At 38.7% G+C, this 24,186-nt stretch overlaps 1 protein-coding gene across 1 annotated transcript; it reads right to left on the bottom strand.

The window, feature by feature from the left end:
• Window positions 1-542: 542 nt before the first annotated feature.
• On the bottom strand, window positions 543-22,548 carry LOC126237021 (uncharacterized). The gene is made up of 2 exons (XM_049946761.1): window positions 21,328-22,548; window positions 543-2,059 (listed from the first exon to the last, which is right to left on the bottom strand). Exons 1-2 carry the CDS (start codon window positions 22,261-22,263, stop codon window positions 725-727), a joined length of 2,271 nt encoding a protein of 756 aa, XP_049802718.1. The 5' UTR covers window positions 22,264-22,548; the 3' UTR covers window positions 543-724.
• Window positions 22,549-24,186: the final 1,638 nt, after the last annotated feature.

Here is a 24,186-nt window from a genome sequence, read left to right as displayed (position 1 = left end):
AGGACTGGTAAGGTTTAGGAAAATGGGTAGTATTCAGAAAAGTTGCGCAGAATCCTCGGTCAGGGAGACTTACTGGATGGGAAGAGATTCTTTCTTTCTCATCCCGTCCAGTAAATCTCCCCTGACCTTGGGTCCTGGATGACTTTCAGAAACTCTACCCCTTTTGCTAAACCTCACCAGTCCTTTTCCTTCATCCCTCTTCCTTTCCCTTTGACCCTTCTGCCCAAAGGAGTCACCGGCTCCAAAAGCTTGCAAGCGTTAATACCTTTATATGAGTGTTCTCCTGCCACTGCTTGATTAGTAGATTTTTTATCTATTCTATTAGATTATATTTTCAAAAATTGATATATTATATATTCCATTTGCTTGCATGTCTAAAGAACTTTGCATCATTAACATATTAATTAAAATTGCAGACTTGTATATAAAAATGTAAATGGTGATACTGCAATATCATTACAGGAAAAAGATTGGTATGTGTTCTTTGTTGTAAACCCTAAATTGCTATACAAGGAAGGATGGCAGGACAATGAAATAAATGATTAAAACAAACAGTATGCCAATTTACTTTCTGGTTCACTGGTCAGTATAATCAATACAGAAAAACAAGTCAATGCACCTTTCTTCTGCTGCTCAAAGAAAAAGTAACATTTTAGCACCAGTCTTCTAATGTTCTGTATTAACATTAAATTACCTTACAATGTTAAGGTAACCTGGAAAAACATTACTCTGATTTTCTCTTCTTTTTCTTTTTCTGATGCACATCTATTACTGGAGAATGATCAGCATAACTTGTCTCTTGCTTCAAAAGACTGTTGTTGGGTGTGTGCTTGAAAAACTTACTAAGAGTCAAATTTTCTCCTGAAGATTCAGCTGAGCATCCTGTCTCTTCAAACTTCCTTCTTTCTTCTTTGTGTAGTTTTTTTCTATTGGCATCAAAATAATCAAAGTCAGCACCTGTAACATCAGACAGACTCTTCTTTGTGTCTGTAGCATCAAAACTCAGCTGCTCTAAATGTCTGTCACTATTCTCAATTTTCAGTTTCTTCTTTTTCTTGGTAGACATAAAATTTATATCTGAATTTGTTTTGATATTAGGACTGACCACTGATTCAGTGTCATTCTCTTTGATTTTCTTCTTTTTCTTCTTGACCGTATGCAACAAACCATCTGCAACAGGATCCAAAGTCATTTCTTCAGAATATATAGCTAATTCATCTGATTTGTTATTCACATTCTCTATATTTTTCCTTTGAAAGTCTCTCTCATATTTATGATGTTTCTTCTTTTTTGGTGAAACAAGGTCTGAACTCTCCCCAACACTTTCACTTGGCTCAATAGTCCTTTCACTAGTGGAATACACGTCATATGAAGTATTGCTTGCATCCTCATATTTCCGTTTCTTCCTTTTTTGTGATAATATATTTTCTGCTTCATCTGAAGTTCCTCCTGCCAACATTCTATCATTTTCAAAGGAGTACTCCAAATGCTTGTGCTTTCTCTTCTTTGATGGGGTAGCATAGGCTAATTCAGAATGAAGATTTGTAATTAGTGGTGAAACTGCTTCTCCTGGTTCATGTTTGACCTTCCTGTGTTTCTTTTGTTGTAGCTCTGGCTGAATATAGTCATCAATGACAAATCCATTTATGTTTTGTTCACTTTTGATTCTGGGGCTATTACCTGAATGGAATGAGGGGTGTAAACTATGACTTTTGGTATCTGAATCTTGATTAAAAGCCACTGTTTCCTCACTCAAGTGCTTTCTTTTCTTCTTTTTCTTCTTGATATGGCTTGGTGAATCATCAAGGCTATTAGTAAATTTGGGTCCATTTTCTGCTTCTGGCATTTCATTTTCATCCTCACAAAATGTAGATCCTAAATCAGACACATCTTGTTTTTTCTTCTTCTTCTTCTTCTTTCTTTTCTGTAGTTGTGAAGACAATTTTTGTACCAATGAAAGGTCAGCACCAAATAATGGATGACGTTCTTTCAGCCCAGTTGGCAGGGATGTTAAATTATCTTCATTACATATGGGATGAACAATGTATGAAGCCATTTCCTGTAACATTTGAAGAAATATTTACTGCTATTTTCACAGAATGGTGCATAATTAAACAGTACATTAAATTGCAATTCAAAATAAGTGACCTCTGTTCATTTTCTAACAGTAAATGAAAGATTTGTCAACATGTATTACAATGTCAATCAATAGTTCAAATGAAATAAAATAAAAATGTTAATATTTATTTACTTTAGCAAAAATAACAGAAATAATGTCTCACATAGAAATAGTAAACTACAATAAAAACCCTCATAATTAGAGGTTGGTCCCATCCTAATGCTAGCGAGGCACCATGGAAGGACAGTTCCCCAACCAAAACCAGTTTGTTTTGTAAAGTAATATTTCTCATTATTTTGGGAGTGTAAGAAATATATCAAACAACTGAGAAATGCGGGAAAAAATGTTGTTTGCAATAAAGATGGCAGAGAATTCAAGACAGTGGAATAAATGAAGGGAAGCATATAGTGCCACAAAGTTAAAGCACTGACTGTTAACATTCAAATTCTGAGTGACACACACTACTGGAACTAGTGAAATACAGAACTGCACAACACAACTAGTGTGTCACCATAATATAAGACTACATAAGAAACAGGAAAAATTATGCTGAACACATCGGAAATACTTCTCAGGAGTGCAGTTGTGTCAATTGCTGACTGCTCCACGCTCAAAACTACACAACAGGTAATACCTGCAACTGCTACTGCAGTTATTGTTTTTGGCACAACTGAATCAGGTGTACGTCGAAAGCATTCAGTTTTTTAACATGACCCATTTCTAGCAAGTTATAACTTGTCTCTTTCTTGTATGCCACCGTCTTAACGAAACTTTTTTTGTTAGAATGCCTTTTGATCTCATTATGTGTCTATAATCGCCATGAATGGCCCATACCTCCAAATGGAAGATTCAACTAGCATCACACAAGCACTTTCTTTGGCAGCTCAGGAGTCTAATGTAAGAGCCCACTTGGCACGCCACTGGTGTGGCACGTGTATACCACACCAAATGAAGGGTTTGCCAGAGACATTTGTCTATACACTTGTTTCACAACTAAATTGTTGAGCCAGGTGCCATCATGTAACTTTCTGCTATCGTTGATGAGTTTTCTCCATCTGCTTTGGTTTTCAACAAGCTCTTCCAGTTTGTCGCATTCAGTATTAAATGCATTCAAATAGCATCTGACGCAATCTATAAAGTGCAAAGCAGGTCTTCCAGGTGGTCTCTTAGCAAGTGCTACCTCACTATGTGGCGTGCTTCTAAGACGACAGGAGTGGCCCATGTGATGTAAGTGTCCTCACCACCACAGGCAACATACCTTGAGAGGGTTGTTGATACTTGATAGCTTTGCAGCATTCAAGACCACCTCATTTGTCACATGCTCTCTCCATGTAATGCCCAGAATGTTTCATAAGCACAACAGATGAAAGGTGTTGAGTTTGCATTCCTGTTTGGCGTATGATGTCCAGACCTCACCACCATACGTGGAGGTGCTCACAGTATGCATGCTTGATAGGCAAGAATTTTTGTGGTAACTGTAGGGTGTTTGTCATTCCAGATTCTTTGTGCAGAGCTTCCTGAAAGTGTTCTCGACTTTGCCAATTCTTGCATTTATTTCATCATCTAGAGAAAGATATTCTATCACTAGTGAACCAAAGTAGCAGAATATATCGACTACAATCAACAAGAAGCCATCTCATCTTATGGCAGCCATACTGGTCTGTTGGGTTGGGTCATTTGGGGGAGGAGACCAGACGGCAAGGTCATCGGTCTCATCGAATTAGGGAAGGAAGTCAGCCGTGCCCTTTCAAAGGAACCATCCCGGCATTTGCCTGGAGCGATTTAGCGAAAACACGGAAAACCTAAGTCAGGATGGCTGGAGGCGGGATTCAACCATCGTCCTCCCGAATGCAATCCCAGTGTGCCAACCACTGCGCCACCTTGCTCGGTCATTTTGGTGTGTCCTTGCACCATAGTAACGATCTTCTTTACATTCACAGACATGGACAAGAACTTGACCACAAGCCTTTGATGATTGTCTTGAGTATGTGCTATGAATGCTGCGTTGTCAGTGAATAAAAGATTACTTAAAGATAAGTCCTCACGATAGCACTTAATTTGAGTAACGAGACGATGTAAAGTTTCCCATTAGCCATGGTATGGAGATGGATGCCCATGTTTGTTTCGCCAAAAGCAACTTTGAGAAGTTATACCAAACAAGGTAGAGGGCAGTACACAGCTTTGACAAATTCCTCTTTGCACAAGAAAAAGATGTGATGTGCTTCCTCCAAATATCACAGCACCCTCCATCATCACGATGAGCTCTGCTCGTTTTCAAGAGTTTTGAATGGCACCCTATCTTCAATAGTGAAGTACACAGTCCCTCCCTGCTGACTGTGTCAGATGCCTTGTTTAAGTTGATAGAAACAATAAACAATGGGGGTCTTCCGCTAGTGGCATTTTTCCTGAATTTGTTGAAGTGTTCAGATCATATCAGTAGTAGATCACTGAGCTAAATCCACATTCAGACTTTGGGTACGTTTGCTAGCCAAGCTTCCTCTAGTCTACCCAGCACCACACAAGCAAACACTTTTCCGGTATACTCATCAGTGAAATTCTGTGGTAGCAACTGCAATAACCGTGATCACCTTTAACTTTGTGCAGACTGATGATGTTGACATCACGCATATCCTGCGGCACAGTACACCCGCGCAACATTACAAAAAGACGTTGCAGAGCACTGGGAGGAGCAGAGTCAGTCTGACAAGTTTGTGTGTTTCTTTAGCAGGGCATTTCCCCCATTTAAGCCACATAACAGGTCTCTGAAACTCCTCCTTAGTAGGCACAGCGGCCAGCTCAAGGCAAGTTGATGACTGAGAAATTTCTCGTGTTGCTTTTAGGCTGATTTTGACCGGAGGAGAGTAGAGACTGGAAAAGCATTCCAACCACTGCTTCAGCTGTCATTACAATCTATGATGACCGTTCCATCAATCTCCTTAAATGGTGCAGCCTTCTTAGGGATGGGCCAAATGCCCCTTTTGATACCCAAATACACTCTGTTGATGTTTCCAGCATCGACACCCTTCTGTGTACTTGCACAAAATTTCTCCAGTTAATACAGTTATGGACTGTGTGCTGAGGAATTGCCTTTGCTTTGCTTAGATCACTGAGGGCAGCATTGCGTTTGGCATACCAGTTGATAGTTGCCTGACATTTAGAGTCAAGGTGTTTCAAGACATCAATATTCTCGAGGAATTAATCCTGTGATTTCGCTTTCAAAGTGCCACATGTAGCGTCGGGTGTAAAAGTAAGAAGTGACTTGACTTAGAGCCAGTCTTCAGCCATGGGTGCATTTGGGTCCCAAGTATCAACTTCTTTCTGAACTCAATCACCAAATATTTAAGTAAAGCAGGGTATTATTAGGAAGACCTAAATCATGATAGCCAGGCAGGGATCTGAAACTTGTTTCTCCTAAAAGTGTATCCAGTGTCTTTTTAACTACTCACATGACTGCCATAAACTATCTGAATGTCACTAAGACGAAGATCTTTCAGATTAGGACTGCTTTTAAATCTGCAAAACACATCCTTTTACTTAGTAGGTTTTTTTTTCTATTTTGTTTCTTGTTTGCTGGCATATTACTATTTGTCTTATAGCTTGTATCCATATTTTTTATGACCTTGAATTTCTCTGATATATTGTCTTCTTCATTTTTGTGATATGCATGTGGGACAGAGTAATATTTTGCTCAACTCTTCTTATTTCAGCAGCAAACTGTTCTGTGATACAGAATGCCTCTGTTGTAGTGTTTGTCATTGGAATTGGATGACCATATATGTGACACCCTTACGCATACTAAACACATTCATACCAAAACACACTTTTCTTCATAAGATAACCTCAATCTTCTGCGTCAAGAACATTGTATCGAATTCTATCAGTTTGGAAGTCCTCAATCCAGCAATAAAGCTGGTCTTATTTCATTCACTAGGGAGGTGCTAATCAGTGTTTGACTGCCATCTGGATACTTTTGATGAACTAGTGGATATTTGTAAGATCCACTTTTTCCTACAGTGGAGATTTCCAGTTCACAAACAGGAAATCATGAACCAAGTTTATTAATTGTACAACTCACTACTGTCACCTATATAGATCTACAGTTATATGCATCTGGCCAATAATTATTTTCTGAAAAAGCAGAGCAAATTCTTTCACATAATCTATTTAAAATAATACAGGTATTCCATAATGTCAAGTCACCTTTCCTCTGTTTAGAAGTTTTAGCTGATTTCCTTTTCTGCAACCACTTATCTCAGTGTCAGTGTCTGTAATGTTGTCATATGTTTGACAGTTGCTAAGCTCTGGCAGTTTGGTCTGCTAAAACTTCCTGGTAAATTAAAACTGTGCATCAGACTGGGACTTGAACCTGATGCCCTACCTTTTGTGCGATAATACTGTTACTGAAAGAGCAACCCAGGCGCAAACCACAACCTTCACTCACAGCTTTGCTTGTCAGTACTTTCCTATAGTTTGGTCGGCTATGTTCTCTTACACATATGTATAAGGAGTAAATGAACTGTACAGAGGGCAGCACAGGGTACAATGATACAGTCTACACATTAGCTGAAACCAGGTGCAGAAAGATCTCATATGGGGAGGCCAAAGAAACAATGAAGAGAGACACTTATTGAAAATATACATACTGAAGACATAAATCTAAAAGACGAATTGGATCAAAATGTGACGGCCGTTGATCTACAAATCGAACCATGTGATCAAGGGACAATTATGGGAAGAGGAAAAGAAAGAGATGTGTACTAATATTATAAGGACCAAAGACATCTTGGTAAAACCAAGAATAATGAAGACAACAATTCACTGACAACGAAAAACTATGGAACTTTTCATTCTTGTTGTTCCACACTTCATGGTATCATGCACAGATTTTTCACCGTTGAGCACAAAACACTGTACTTAATATCTAGCTCATTCTAGCAGCAGTTAGATAAAAGTGTGTTGTTACTCTAGGCACACATTTCACTTGGTCAAATGATGGTGTGTCTACACACACACACACACACACACACACACACACACACACACACACACACACACACACACATATACACATTTCACTTGGTCAAATGATGGTGTCTACACACACACACACACACACACACACACACACACACACACACACCAGCATTTTCCTGCGGATGCAGTCTGACTGTGATGAGAGGAGGAGTTGTGTAGGTTTAAGTGGATGAGAGTAACAAGGAGGGGACAGGAAAGGAAGTGGTGGAAGGAAAGGAGAGTGATGGCTAGGGAAAGAGACACAGCAACAGGACAAGGCAATTGCTTTCAGAGGGCGTACATCAACTCTGCTGTAGCTTCTGCACAGCCTTTCATGTGGTCATCATTGCCAACCAGCTTTTTCCTAAAAGCATAAATGGGAAGTGTCCTTCCAACATATCTTTCAATTGGGCAATGCTCCTGACAATCTCTGAAAGCCTACCTGCCTCCACACCTGTTCCCATGCCTCATACTCCCTTCCTTCCCCTCCAACTCCTCCCTTTCACTTTGGTTTGATTCATTAATCTTCACCCACATTAATCTTTCTGCACTCTCCCTATTCCTCTGTTCCATCATAACACCCCCCCCCCCCCCACCCAACCCTCCCTCCCTCCCTCCACCCAACCCAATCCAACTCGAAGGACTTTGTGCTGTGGTTTATGAGGTGGGTTGGTGTTTGATATTTCCAGCATTCACAGAGCACTGAAAGACTTGGGAAGCTCCACTTTAACACCAGAATAAATTCTATTTAACAATTTCCAGCTAGACTAGTATTCCTTGTCATGGGGGAGATGTTCATTTAGTAGCACCAAACCAGCAATTTGAGTGTTTCCCATCCTCCATACCCTAAAACTTGCATTTTGAGGAGATTCATTCAGATTTTTTGTTGTATGGAGAAAACTTCTAGACTTCAGTCGGTGGTGGGCTGGTTGATTTCCATAAATGACATGAGGTGAGTGATTTAAATCTCTCGTTCATGGATGCAACTTCTCTTCTCATTTCTGTTGAAGCAATTTCTCCCAAACAGTACACTTTATCACGAGGTTTTGGTCTCCAGCAATCAGTGATGAACTGACATGTTTCATTTAGGGAAGCGTCAACTTGTTAATATGACTGGATCTGTATGAAATGGGACAAGTATACTCTGTGGCAGAGCAGCACAGATACAGGGCAGTAACTTTCAGCATTTCTCATTGGTACCCCAACTAGTTTGGAATGGATGTTATTTCTAGTTGACACTTGGTTTGATCTTTATGAAGATTTTTTGTAAGAAGGGATACAATCCATTGTTACACCTAAATACTTAGGTGCTGTGATGTGGTTTAACTGAACATCCTCTCAAGCTACATGCAATTCCCTGGAAGCCTACTTGTTCTTTATAAGGAAGGCACATACCAGAGTTTTTGACAGGTTCGGCAACTGCTCAACTTTATTCCTTCCCTTGTTTGAAGGCACTGAGGTCACGTGACCTCATTGCCTGTTTCACCACATGCACCATCAGGATTCTTCACTTAGATCACAGTTTCTCAGAATTCCGCAGGTAGGAATTAGTGCTACAACATGTCCTTGGTTCTCGCTACACACCTGGCCTTAATTTATGTTAATTTCTTCCATCTCAGCATATCTTCACAATAACTGGTCTTTTCTTCACTTTTCATTTTAGTTTACTACATCTTCCATTGTCTTACCCGTTTATTTTTCACCCCCCCCCCCCCCCCAATCACTGTTACATACAATGGACTTAGCTTTTCACTCTTATTAACTCATGCATGTTGGTTAAGCAGTAATCTCTGTCTTACAGATTACACTGTCTTCCACCTTCAAGTTCTCAGGTTTTCAAATCTCGTCCGATGCAGTCCCCAACAATCAATCTTTCCTTCTCATCCCAAGTGGTAAGTCTTCCCTGCCCCGCAGTTCTGGGTGACTTTCCCCTAACTCTAGTCCTTTTCCTAGACCTCTCCAGTCCGTTTCCTTCACCCCTCTTTCTTCGCCTTCCAACCTTCTGCCTGAAGAAGCAGCCACTGGTTCCAAAAGCTTGCCTAATTACAAGCTTCTTTTATGTGTGGTACATTTTTAATCCATCCAATTAAATTATTTTGTCAAAAATTGATTGTTTTCATTGTTATATCTCTGTATATCGCCACGCACCTGTTTGGGCAAGAGCATTATCCTATGTGATTCTATCCTACAACATTTTATTTTTCATTTATCTAGTTAATCCACAAGACTTCTGTAGTATATGCTATTTATCATCTTACACTTCACAACATAATCCACATGATTAATCCATTTCAGCATCAAAAACATTCACCAAAACCTTCCTTCTTGATGAATCAACATTCTGTTTTTGATACATGACCACCACCACCTCCTCGCCCTGTTCCGATTGCTGTTTCGTTTATGAGATGAACTGCTGGACCCATAGCTCATCCACAAAAACAAATATATGCACATAATCACTCCATTCCTTTTCTACAGTGAACCAATCATTGTTGATAAATTCATTTTCACATATGCCTTTGATGCCTAATGCACAAAATCACTCCATTCCTTTTCTACAGTGAACCAATCATTGTTGATAAATTCATTTTCACATATGCCTTTGATGCCTATTATTTTACACATCTTAAACTGCTAATAGCCAAATATCATTTGGGGCACTTTCTCGGTATCTTCGTCTATGGATGAAGTTTGGAGACATTCTATAAGTGGATAATCTTTGAGAGAAGTGTGGTCACATCTAAATTCAAGCAATTATTTCTTAACTGTTGAGACTCACTGGAGAGACTTATCAAGTGATTACAAATTTTCAACAACTTTGACAAGTTTCTGTTGCTAGCAAACTGTACAAAATAAAGAATTTGCTAATGGCACAATATTATTTTTCCAACTGGACAAAACAAGAAACATGGCTACTTTAACATGTATATAATGGCAACAGATCCACCTGATAATTGACTATGCTATGTCTGTTGTTGTTGTTGTTGCTGTTGTTGTGGTCTTCAGTCCTGAACTGGTTTGATGCAGCTCTCCATGCTACTCTATCCTGTGCAAGCTTCTTCATCTCCCAGTACTTACTGCAACCTACATCCTTCTGAATATGCTTAGTGTATTCATCTCTTGGTCTCCCTCTACGATTTTTACCCTCCAAGCTGCCCTCCAATGCTAAATTTGTGATCCCTTGATGCCTCAAAACATGTCCTACCAACAGGTCCCTTCTTCTTGTCAAGTTGTGCCACAAACTCCTCTTCTCCCCAATTCTATTCCATACCTCCTCATTAGTTATGTGATCTACCCATCTAATCTTCAGCATTCTTTTGTAGTACCACATTTCGAAAGCTTCTATTCTCTTCTTGTCCAAACTATTTATAGTCCATGTTTCACTTCCATACATGGCTACACTCCATACAAATACTTTCAGAAACGACTTCCTGACACTTAAATCTATACTCGATGTTAACAAATTTCTCTTCTTCAGAAACACTTTCCTTGTCATTGCCAATCTACATTTTATATCCTCTCTACTTCGACCATCATCAGTTATTTTGCTCCCCAAATAGCAAAACTCCTTTACTACTTTAAGTGTCTCATTTTCTAATCTAATTCCCTCAGCATCACCCGACTTAAATCGACTACATTCCATTATCCTTGTTTTGCTTTTGTTGATGTTCATCTTATATCCTCCTTTCAAGACACTGTCCATTCCGCTCAACTGCTCTTCCAAGTCCTTTGCTGTCTCTGACAGAATTACGGTGTCATCGGCGAACCTCAAAGTTTTTATTTCTTCTCCATGTATCTTAATACCTACTCCGAATTTTTCTTTTGTTTCCTTTACTGCTTACTCAATATACAGATTGAATAACATCGGGGATAGGCTACAACCCTGTCTCACTCCCTTCCCAACTGCTGCTTCCCTTTCATGCCCCTCGACTCTTATAACTGCCATCTGGTTTCTGTGCAAATTGTAAATAGCCTTTCGCTCCCTGTATTTTACCCCTGCCACCTTTAGAATCTGAAAGAGAGTATTCCAGTCAACATTGTCAAAAGCTTTCTCTATGTCTACAAATGCTAGAAACGTAGGTTTGCCTTTCCTTAATCTATTTTCTAAGATAAGTCGTAGGGTCAGTATTACCTCACGTGTTCCAATATTTCTACGGAATCCAAACTGATCTTCCCCAAGGTCAGCTTCTACTAGTTTTTCCATTCATGTGTAAAGAATTCGCGTTAGTATTTTGCAGCTGTGACTTAGTAAACTGATAGTTCGGTAATTTTCACATCTGTCAACACATGCTTTCTTTGGGATTCGAATTATTATATTCTTCTTGAAGTCTGAGGGTATTTTGCCTGTCTCATACATCTTGCTCACCAGATGGTAGAGTTTTGTCAGGACTGGCCCTCCCAAGGCCGTCAGTAGTTCCAATGGAATGTTGTCTACTCCCAGGACCTTGTTTTGACTCAGGTCTTCCAGTGCTCTGTCAAACTCTTCACGCAGTATCGTATGTCCCATGTCATCTTCATCTACATCCTCTTCCATTTCCATAATATTGTCCCCAAGCACATCGCCCTTGTATAGACCCTCTATATACTCCCTCCATCTTTCTGCTTTCCCTTCTTTGCTTAGAACTGGGTTTCCATCTGAGCTCTTGATATTCATACAAGTGGCTCTCTTTTCTCCAAAGGTCTCTTTAATTTTCCTGTAGGTAATATCTATCTTCCCCCCTAGTGATATATGCCTCTACATCCTTACATTTGTCCTCTAGCCATCCCTGCTTAGCCATTTTGCACTTCCTGTCGATCTCATTTTTGAGACGTTTGTATTCCTTTTTGCCTGCTTCATTTACTGCGTTTTATATTTTCTCCTTTCATCAATTAAATTCAATACTTCTCCTGTTACCCAAGGATTTCTATTAGCCCTCGTCTTTTTACCTACTTGATCCTCTGCTGCCTTCACTACTGCATCCCTCAGAGCTACCCATTCTTCTTCTACTGTATTTCTTTCCCCCATTCCTGTCAATTGTTCCCGTATGGTCTCCCTGAAACTCTGTACAACCTCTGGTTCTTTCAGTTTATCCAGGTTCCATCTCCTTAAATTCCCACCTTTTTACAGTTTCTTCAATTTCAATCTACAGTTCATAACCAATATATTGTGGTCAGAGTCCGCATCTGCCCCTGGAAATGTCTTACAATTTAATACCCCATTCCTAAATCTCTGTCTTACCATTATATAATCTATCTGATACCTTCTAGTACAGGGCTTCCCAACGTGTGGTCCGCGGATCCCTTAGGGGTCCGCCGGCTCTTTCTAGGGAGTCTGTGGCCACCATTCACCAAATTGTGTAAAATAATGAGTAAAATTATTGAATAAAAATGTGAAAATCAAATTCATCACTTTTTTTTTTTTCGTGTGAAAAAAATGTCTACTTTTGCTTCAGGTTGTATTCCCAAGCAGCCTTTGCGGTTCCTAAGTTAGAACGCATACTCAGTTTAGTGCCGGAGAATGCGGCTTCTCTCATCGACTGTTTCGGAACAATACGGGGGTCGTTTGTGCGCCGGCTCACGGCGGTAGATGCGCTGAAACCTTTTACTCATGCGCGGAGCGAGCTTTGTCGACCAATCACAGCACTCGCTGGCACGTATGCGGCTCCAGGCATCATTAAATGTTAAACTTGCTTTGTCAGTGCACTACCTATTTCATAAGTAGATTTTTGCCCTTTAAGTTGTTTTTATTCATCTCTAAACCAAAGACTATTGATACTTAGGGTAATGGAACTTGCATTTAAGAAGCTTTCAGTTGTAACCATCATTAACTGGTATCATCTTGATGTTGTGTAGTTTCGTCTCTCTATCCTTCCTGCTCAGTGGCATGTTGACTGCCCTGTGCATTAAATTACGGAAGGAAGATTCTTTATAAGCCTGTGGATGGCATAAGTAACTGGGAATCACAGCAGCAGTTGTTGTCAGTTCCAGTAAATGATAACCACTAGCTTACTGCCCTGCCTTCAAACGTTCAAATTGTTGTGTTAAAAATTAGTGCCAGTTTCGTGCTTCACAGTAAACTAAATGTTTCTACGGGCGTCTAACTTTTTTACTGTTTCTTCTACATCTTGCTCAGTACCATCAACAAAGTATATTCCACATAACATCTGTAAAAAAACAATTTTACCTATTGGCTTGGTCAGGCTTTAAAACTATCTTCTAGACATAATTCCTGAAATGCTGGACCCCATGACGAAACAATCATTTTGAATATAAAATATATGATTAAAAGTTAAAACATGTAATCAGCTGTACAAGTTCAGTGACTTCAATTGTCTCTTGCCTATAAATTTCACTATATCTAAGGAAATTTCTTCTGATTATTTTGATCATTTCTTTAAATAGAACATTGGGGTACAAATTCTTAACATCCAGTGAAACCAAATGGGAAGAGTCAATAACTGGTTTCTCTTTAATTTCATTAATTGGAGCCGCAGTATTGCTCAACAAATACTTATTCTCAATGGTGTAAGTGAATTCTGTGAAGCAGTATAGTTATCTTTCACTACTGGAAAAACTGGATAGCCTACTTTCAGTTGTGACCTTAATTAACGTCCAGCTGGATTCATACTGAAGCATAATCTTTTTCAGCACTCATTAGGAAGAGATTCAGTAAATTTTGTATTTATGGAGCTGATGATTAATTGGTTGGTTTAGGCTTATTATTTTTATTTGCTTGTACCATTCTGTTTAAACATGCTTAGCTACTTTTGGCTGACATGACTTATTTTATTATAAAACGAAGTATTTAAGTATGAATCCAACTGCACCTAAACTAATAGTGAATTGTAGAATCAGCCCAGACTATAAGAAAACTATATTGCTCAAAAAAATTCTTAAAAAAACTTAAATCTTTGAGAACAACTATTTGGTGAGTAATAGTATGACTCTGATTAACAAAATTAAGGAGAAATCAGTCACCGACTCTTCCTGTTTGGTTTCAATGGATGTTAAGAATTTAAACTCCAATATTTGGTTTAAGGAAACAATCAAAATAATCATTTTTTTTTCTTAAATACAGAAAAATTACATGGCAAGAGACCATTTGCATTCACTGAATTTTTACAGATCATTACAGTTTTAACTAATTCATTTTTAATCAAAAGTATTGAATATAAAACTCTTTTCTGATAGTATTTGTATGGAGTGTAGCCTTGTATGGAAGTGAAACACGGACAATAAACAGTTTACACAAATCAAGAAGAGAAGTTTTTGAAATGTAGTGCTACTGAAGAATGTTGAACATTAGATGGGTAGATCGTGTAACTAATGAGGAGATACTGAATAGAACTGGGAAGAAAAGAAATTTGTGGCACAACCTGACTCAATGAAGTGATTAGTTGATATGACGCATTCTGAAACATCACGAGATCACAAATTTAATATCAGAGGAAAGTTTTTGAGGTAAAAATCACAGAGGGAGATCAGGAGATGAATAAAGTAAGCAGATTCAGAAGGCTGTAGGTTGCAGTAGTTATTTGGAGATGAAGTGGCTTGCACAGGATAAAGTAGCATGCACAGCTGCATCAAACAGTCTTCGGATTAATACTCACAACATGGTTTACCTTTGGGTTCCATCATTTCAGGGACTGTTTCTATTTTTATCAACGACCTCAATGATAAAGTTTTATTGTGCAACCAAGCTACTAGCATGAAATTGTTTACTTACAAACATTACACAGACAATACTTTGTTGTTGGATGATGGTTCTTGAGGGGGAGGGGGGGGGTGGAAGAAAGAAAGAAAAGAAAAGTTCAGTGTGGCACCTAGAAACATTAAGTTTACTGTGGAGCATAACACTGACACCAATTTGAAATAACTTGATTTGAACATTTAAAGGCAGGGAAATAAGTAAGCATTTGCATTTTACTGGAAACTGACAACAACTGATGCTGTGATTCCTGATGAATCATGTCATCCACAGGCTTATAAAGAAGTTACCTTCTGTAGTTTAGTGCACAGGGCTGTCAACATGTCACTGGGCAGGAAGGATAGAGAGAACAAAACACCATCAAGATGATAGTGGTTAATAACAGTTACAATGCAGAAATTGTAAATAAATTTCTGTGCAAAGGTAATAAGAACAGAAAGGAAAAGTGAAGAGAATATGAAAAGCGGTATAGTAACACTTTTTACATTCTAAACCACACAGTGTTGAAATAGTATTCCTGCCAAACAATCAAGCAAGATATAACCTGAAACATGACATTAGTAAAAAGATAAATAACTTGCATCCTGTGATGCAAAGTATATTGGACAGACGGGAAGGACATTTCTGATCAGATACCAGAAAATAAAGATGCAGTCAGAATGAGTAACTATGAGAAATCAACTGTAGTGTAGCATGTATGTGACACAGGCCATACCCTTGGGGAAATAAAAGATGACTCAGAAATTTCACACAGAAAAGAAAGGGAGGAAACTTGAATTGCTGAAAGAATCACCATTTATTAAGAAAAGCATGTCAATATTCTGAATGTGCAAGGTAATGACACTGGAATGAGATTTCTTAAAGCCTTTGCAGAATTATTTTCAGGCAGGTACATAGTTACAAATTTTCAATGCCTCTCAGATGAAAAAGGTAGGGGTTGATGACCGCAGACTTAAGAAAAGAGGAAAATGTGGGCAACCAATAGAACAGCATTATGGTTGAGCCAACAGTTACACTTAGGCAAAAATACCGCAGACATGTCAGTTCACGACAACCACCCACCGACTTTTACAGAAGTATCAACTTTGCACTCCTGGAGCGCTCAGCAGATCACCAGGATGTAGCCTGGTGCAGTGTGCGGTTTGAGACGGGACAGCTGCTGACAGCAGTTGTCAGTTTTAATCTAAGACAAGGACCCATAGTGCAGTATGTTTCTGTTCCATTTTATTTTATCAGTGCTACAATTGTTTTGTAGGATTTTTGGCCTTTTAACTTCATGAGTTTTACAACCTGATTATGAAAGCACTGTCTCTCAAATAACGTTGCTGAGCTGTGTGTAGGACAAAAGTATGGTTTAATGCTGCCAATTATTACATTGAAAACATAACAACTGTTTGCAGTTTTCTGTATTTATTTTAAATATGGTTTTTTGGATCTGCCACAAAGTCACAGTGTGTAAGTCTCACAATATTTCACTGAGATTACATGAACTTTCCAGCAGTCACCAGCACAACTAACCTAAGACATTGAGTAGTTGTCTCAGTGCAGTACTGTATGGTTTACACAATGTCAGCTTGCAACAAATCCAAGAGCCACATGTTCAACAAATCTACTGGGAAAGGTTTAACTGACAGATAAGTTACTGCCAGTGTATTCGAATTAATTGACTGATCAGATGCACATAACAAAATGCATGATAACTTCTCATAAACATAGAATAACTGCAAATAACAAAGGTATTTGGTCTAGGGAGGCAAGAAAGAAGAATTTGAACCACTTCATTATTAACTCTGTTACTCGAACTTAAATCGTATGCTTAAATCTTGCTTGTTTGAGAACTACTTCATTTACAAGGTCTTGTGTTGGGCAGGCAAACCCAGACGCAAACGAAACTGTCTTGGAGGCAAAACATAGTTCAAATGTTCAGCAAAAATCATTACAGAAGAAAACCTATTTGTGGTCTGAGACTGAAAGAAGAGGATATCATATGTCCCTACCTGCAAGTACTCATGGTTAAGATGAGATATCAGAATTTTCAGAAAATGAATGCTCAGCATTTTAAAGCTTGCTGGGTTTACTTTCAGAAAAAAATGATCTTAAAAAGCTAAAAAATGAGGTTTTAACCTGAAGATAAGGGACAGTCACATTTTCTGAACCCTCCCAGTACGCCCATAAAATCTGAAGGAAGCTAGAGGTGTGGCTAAAAGTTTGGTGTGCACTTAGATCAAAGAGAGTACATATATTAAGTCACTAAAATTACTATGGAATATGCAACATATTGGAAAACTGGTGGACACTTCTCTCTGGTTTACAAAACAATTCTGGGGAAGCATACAAAAGCAAGCACTTTCAGAATTTTGTTCACCATAAGAACATGCCTATTTACATTATGGGAAAATGACTATGTCTTGAGAAGTGGGCCATGCTAAATCAACATAGTTCTGTATCACTCTATATCCAATTTCTACATCAATACAATTTATCTCTCTTCTCAAAGATGGATTAGTCAACATCCCACAAAAATATGAAGATGTACTAAAAAAAAAAAAAAGTTGTAGAAATAATTCAAAAGCCAAGATCGCTTAACTACTGTTCACTGGATAATCGGTTTCAACAAACTGAAGGTGCCATCATTGGATATGAATGTAGCTTAACTTTTATAAACCATTTGTATATAACAATACATGTGGCAGACCAGCTGATACAAAATCATTATCACAAAAAATAAAAAACAACTGCTCTCAAGGTCATTCTTTTCCATAATATATGTAAAACTGAAATCACAAGATAAAACTATTTGGTACATGACCGCTGCTCAACTAACAACAGTCGGCATCACACTGTATTGTTACACCTAAATGGATTATAAATGTTAAGCTACATTCAGATCCGTTGATGGCACCTTTAGTGTGTTGAAACCGGTTATCCAGTAAACAGCATTTAAGCGATCTTGGCTTTTGAATTATTTCTACAACAGTGTGATCACCCCACTGCGCACTATGTATTCACTGCAAAAAAGAGTCACTTGTGGATATCATTTTGAGACCTCAGAAAAAGCTGAGTCTGCCTTTGAGCCATTCCTGAACAGTATTGCCAATGGGATATACTTGGAACCTTAACTAAACGGCATTTTATGTCCAAGCCATGGAATCTCCCCAACCATCCCTCCCTGCATGCCACACTTCCTCTCACAATGAACTTCAGATTTTCACTCTGACAGTCTCTGACCCTAACTTACTTGATACTACAGAAACAAACCTCCATGACACAATTATCTCTGGATGACATCTGCTCCTTCTGCAAGATACTGTTACTGAGCAACCCCAACTACCAAAACCATATATCCCAAATTGAAACTCTCATTCTTCAACATCTGGAAGAGCGCTGCAGATATCACTTCCAAACGTTATAAGACTTACTGACAATCTAATCCCACCCTGGAGCACCACTACTCATCAACACCTATTCCACCCTCCCTCTTCCCCTCAGTGAATCCCCTAGTCAAACCCTCACAGCACCCAGACACAGCCTACCTCTTCTTTTCTGCCAAAGCCCTAAAATTCCCAATACTTCACAAAATGCAAACCCTACACAAACCTAAAATGGTGTATCAACCTATCCACCAAAAAGCTTCAATCTTACATAAGTTTTAGTGTTATTCAAAGGCATCACCTTCAGCCACACTCACAAATTCACTCGTGCTGGACTCAGACCTAATCTCCTCCTTCCCGTATCCAACATAGTGGAAACATGTTTTGCTATCAGTCCTTCCAACAAAAACCAACCTAATCCTGACACTGAACCTTGCCTCTTCCAATTCATACCAGTACCCAACCTTGAGCCTCCCCCTCTCCCCCTGATTACCTTCCAGGAATTCTTTACTCCCAACTTGGCCTCACCTCCTTCCCCAGCTGTTCCCAAGAATATAAACCTCTCAACGCAAGAAGAAACAGCCATCCACAACCTCAAGACAGAACTTGATTTAATCATCCTCCCAGCAGACAAAGGTTTCACCACTGTCATGATGAATGACAGCCATTACCTGACAGAATGCATTTGCCAAGTATCTGACTACCCCACCTGCAAGCAATGTCACAGTGATCCCTTACCAAAAGTCCAACATAACCTTTAATCCCTACTCAAATCTGTAGGGCCATCTCCAAATATTTCTGGTAAATCTATTTCCCTACCCACTCAAATTACCTTCCCCATTGTCACCTACTTGCTTCCCAAAATCCAAAAACCTAACAATCCTGGACACCCCATTGTAGCTGGTTACTATGCTTGCAATGAAAGAATCTCCACTCTTGTCAACCAACACTTCCAAACAAATGTGTGTAGCCTAGCTTCTAATATTAAAGAACCAAAACATTTCCTTCACTGGCTCTCCACCCTCTTCATCCCATTACCACCAGATCCCTATTAATAACTGCTGATGTTACCTCACTACACACGAACATCCCCCATGCCCATGGTCCTTCTGCTATCAAAAACAACCTCTCCCACTATCCTTCTGGTCCCAAATCTATCACCTCATTCCTCATACATCTAACTATTATATCGTCACACAAACAACTTCTCTTCTGAGAGTAAATACACAGCCACTGTGGTATGTCAATAGGCACCCGCATAGCACCCTCCTAAGGTCGTCTAGAGGAAACCTTCCTTATAATATCTCAAAATCACACAAACCTTTTCTGCTTCAGGTTCATAGGTGGTACCTTCATGATCTGGACCTGAGACCCAGACACACTATCCTCATTTCTCCACAGCCCTAACAGCTTCTCACTCATATGCTTCATCTGGTGCTCCTCAGCCCCTGCACACTGACTTTCACCTTTCTGGTAGCTCCATCCATACCTCTGTCCAAATCAAGCCCACTAACCACCAACAGTAGATAGATTTTGACAACTGTCATCTCTCCCACACCAAAAAATTACTCCCATACTCTGACTTTCTATGGCAGTGCACCTGCAGATATGAGAATTCCCCTGCACAGTATGCTGAAGGTCTCACGAAGGCCTTCACAGACTGACAGTATTCCTCAAACCTAGTCCACAGGCAAATTTTCTGCATCATGTCCTCACACACTCCAGTCCTCACACTACCTTCAAGAAATAGCTGAAAAGGAGCACCTCCATCAGCCAGTACAATCCTGTACTGGAACATCTGAAACCACATCCTTTGACAGAGCTTCAACTGTCTACCATCATGCTCGTAAACATGGAATGTGCTACCCACAATCCTTCCCAACCTCCCAAAGTATTATTCTGCATCCCACTCAAATATAGGTAATAATCTGGCCTGTCCCTATGCCACAGCCCCTCCCAGAGATCTCAGAGAGAAGAGGAAAGAAGAGAAGACAGATGACAGATGGTGGGGAGTGGGGGGTGGAAAGAACACAGAGAGGTGGAAGGAGGAGATGAACAAAGAGCGGTGGGAGGAAGAGATGGGTAGAGACAGGGGCATGAGGAGATTGACAGAGAGACAGGAGAGAAGGTGGTGGATAGAGATAGACAGAGAGAGAGATAGAGAGAGATAGAGAGAGAGAGAGAGAGAGAGAGAGAGAGAGAGAGAGGAGGGGGGATTAGGATGTACATCCAATTTCCATACATATTTAGGTAGGCCTATCTGTAAAGCACCGTGGGTTCACTAGTTAATCACAAATAACATTATGGAGCAAATGGATTGACACCAAGACATAAGAATCCCAAAATCTCTAAAGACATTTCTGCATATTCAGTTCTAAGCTTTACATAATATCGTTACTGCACATTTCTCTAAAGTAAATACTTGGATAAAGATGAATATTTGAAATGAGTCATCAACTTTGGTCTGTGCTGCAGGAAACATGAGGCACACACCATAAGCAACATAGTGTCCATAAAGTGTTATCAGTGGCAATTTTTTCAAACATTCTAAGCTACAGATCAGTCAGTCACCACAACCAGGGTACTTACTATGTACCTACATGTACAATTTGATGTTGATACCTAAATGAGAATATTTATTGATCTTAAGATGGTAGTAGCTGAAACAATCAATTGTGAAGTGTAAAAGTGCATGTGATCAAGCTGGACCTGTAAAATAAAGTGCCACAATACCCCCATTGGTTTCGCCAACTCACAACCAAGCTGCCAGCTTCCAACCATAATAATTTCACAACATATACGCTGGAAGCAATTTTTACTCAGTTTCCTACACATTATTATCACAGTCCCTAGAAAACATTTTAATTGTGTACTGTTACTAATTGCCATGTACTGCCTCGGATCTTTGCAATCAAGTTACCTAACTTTAATGATTCTAATGCTAAACCAACAACACTGCCTGCATTTTGAGCAAAAGAATAACATACGAAAAATGCAAATGGATTATTGTTAAAAACAGTTAACTATTCCACTGTGACTTTATATGTCATATTATAATTATCAACACACACAATTATCACTATAATAATATTCTGGGATAGTAACATCAATAAGTGCTATTTTTATTCATACAGTACCTTCTCTTTAAAAATGATGTGTCCTGCTGGCGTTAGACTTTTAAGTTTCAATGGACTTTTAGGCAGCAGAAGATTCATTGGCTTTGTATTAGCAGTCAGTAACACACTGCCTTCAAACTGTTCTGCACAAGAAATTCCATTAAAATTCAATGTTTTTCCTTTCAACGTCGCTTCTGACATTTCATTAGGGCACTGCACAATCCATACATCTTCATTATCACCAATATCTAACGGCAATGGCTGTACAGTGTCTAAGAGAACACCTTCTATCAATGGGACATGCTTGTCTCCTTTTGTAGTTTGCTGTGTTGTTCCTGACTCTGATTTAACCCTCAACCTGGTTTTCAAAGGTGAAGAATCAACTTCACTGTCGTCTGACAACACGTGTGAACGTCTCTCCTCCTTAACTAGCAGACTTTTTGTAAATGGTTTCAGTTCGTTTTTGTCACTGTCATCACTAGATTCGCTTCCAGATTCCGCAGAAGCACTGTTTTCTGAAGTTTCATGGTTACTTGAGTTATTAGTTTCATGTAGTTTTAATTGGTCCCCGCTTACATTCAATGGATTATTTCCTTTTGACCTTATTGCATCTTTCACTACAGGTCTGTTGTCAAATTCTAGGTCAAACTGTGTACTGTCAGAATCCTCACTAACATCATTTTTAACTCGCCCTTGTGATATGTTGGTGGATATTGGATCGTTTCTTTTCTGGTTCTCTTTTTGCTCTCGTTCATCTTTCAGTACGGGCCTGTTCTTACTTTCAGAGTCAAACTGTGTACTGTCAGAATCATCACTAGAATCGTCTTCAGTTTCTGAAATCCTCTCTTCAACCGTATTAGTTTTCTTGGAGGCAGCAGGTTCTATATCTTCCATATCTACCCATCCGAAACTGCTGTCATCACTGCTCCAACACGCATCAGATAAATTTCTGGGCATCACTTAACATTGCTTCTTGAACAAATAACAACAAAATACGGCTGCTTCACGAAAACAGCGGTTCACACATTTCAGCTTGGATATCCTAACATGCAAATACAGAAATTATAGATGAATTTAGCCCACTATTTTTTATGTAACCTTGTGTTTACACCTATGTAATTTGTAAAACCAACCCTACACTTATTTTCGTTTCTAACCACAATACACGAACAAAAACACAAGACACTCTTGCACTGTTTTGGCGCTCGGTTGCACTCCATAACTCTGACAACACGTGAAATTGTTTTCAATATTCTGCCTAGAATTGATCGATATTTACGATCGACATAACGCTGTGGCATCGTTCTATGTAGTCGATATTTCATTTGCTTTCTACAAATGCACGAAAAACATTTTATTTTATTTTATTCATTGCGAGTTCCGTTGATCTCAATAAGCATTATAAATAAATACTATCACAATATTTACAATACAGAAGAGCACAATATGGGCGCTCCATGATACAAATCGTAGCAACCACCATCTTCAACTTTTGTAGTCCTGTCTTCCTCAGTTGCAATGTAATATTACGGTATATTGATAATTTTTACTTTATGTACCATCTGACATTATAAGAAGAGGAAAAACACCAAAACTGGAACAGGAGCGTAGTAGATAGAAAATCGTCCACGCAACCTGTAAGTACAGTTCAAAATATTACTACATAATAGCAAAAACCACTCACCAGAACTGTTTTTAATCTATTGGCACTTTGAAAGAATGTAAACTAAATAGCAAAAATATGACCATATTCCAGGCCACTGAAGATGCCTTGCAGAAAATAAAGACGAAACGCGCATGGCACGAAAATTGTCTTTCATTCAGTTGTAGTCATGTCCATAAACTAAAAATTATAAATATACCGTAAAGTTAGCAACTAATGTTACATCAACACAGTGACAGGTATAATAATTTTTATGCATATGTTGTCATTCATATTCGAGAGAGTCTACATTTAATAGCTACATTAAATAGCTCATTCATCAATACAGTAAAAACATACAAGAATATTTGCTCATTTGTACTAAAAAAATCATTAATCGATTAAAATTAGTTTTGTATTACTTACTCCTTCAATTTGCTCTTGAATTTTGGTGTTTTATATGGAATGAGTCGTACTATCGCAACATTTACATTACAATAGAGCACAATATGGTTCATTCATGACAAAAATCGTAGCAACTAATACTACATTGTAATATACGAGCAGAAAAAAAAATATTTTACATACTTTGTGAGTCATTCTTATTAGGAATAGTTTACATTTATGCTTACACGAATGGCTCTCTGGTTTATACAGTAAAAAGCTGCATAAATACTTGCTCATTTGCACTAAAAAGTCATTAATTGAATAGAATGAATTTTGTATCTGCTACTCCTTCAATTTGCTCTTGAATTTTGGTGTTTCAAGAGCAAGATTTCTGATATTTCTAGGTGGGGTATTGCAAATTTTGTTGCCTGAATAGTTTACTCCTTTTTGTACAGTAGTAAAATTTGACTACTTACTATGTAAGTCCTCTTTTGACATTATATTGTAGGTATGATATTCACTACTGGTTTTGAAGAGAGGGCTATTTTTATCGATGGAACATGCAAGAGAGAATATATACTGAGATGCGATTGTAAAAACTTGGTGTTTCCGGAACAGATTCCCGCACAAGTGTCGTGGATGTGCTTCTCTTGCGAAGCGTATCGCTCTCTTCTGAGTGATGAAACTTTTTTTCCTCTGTAGATGATACTGGATGACAAAAGTGCTTGTCTCTGAACAATATGCATCTCTCTTCTACATAACATGACACATTAATAACAGAGAACTGTTCTAGCATTTTTCAGTGTTTTAATAAATTTCAAGAGGTTATACAGCCCTCCCTTCTTAGAGCA

Source organism: Schistocerca nitens, chromosome 2 (assembly GCF_023898315.1).
Source record: "Schistocerca nitens isolate TAMUIC-IGC-003100 chromosome 2, iqSchNite1.1, whole genome shotgun sequence".
NCBI lineage: Eukaryota > Metazoa > Arthropoda > Insecta > Orthoptera > Acrididae > Schistocerca > Schistocerca nitens.
The sequence above is the reverse complement of the archived record's forward strand: the minus strand, read 5'-3'. Positions and strand labels throughout refer to the sequence as shown.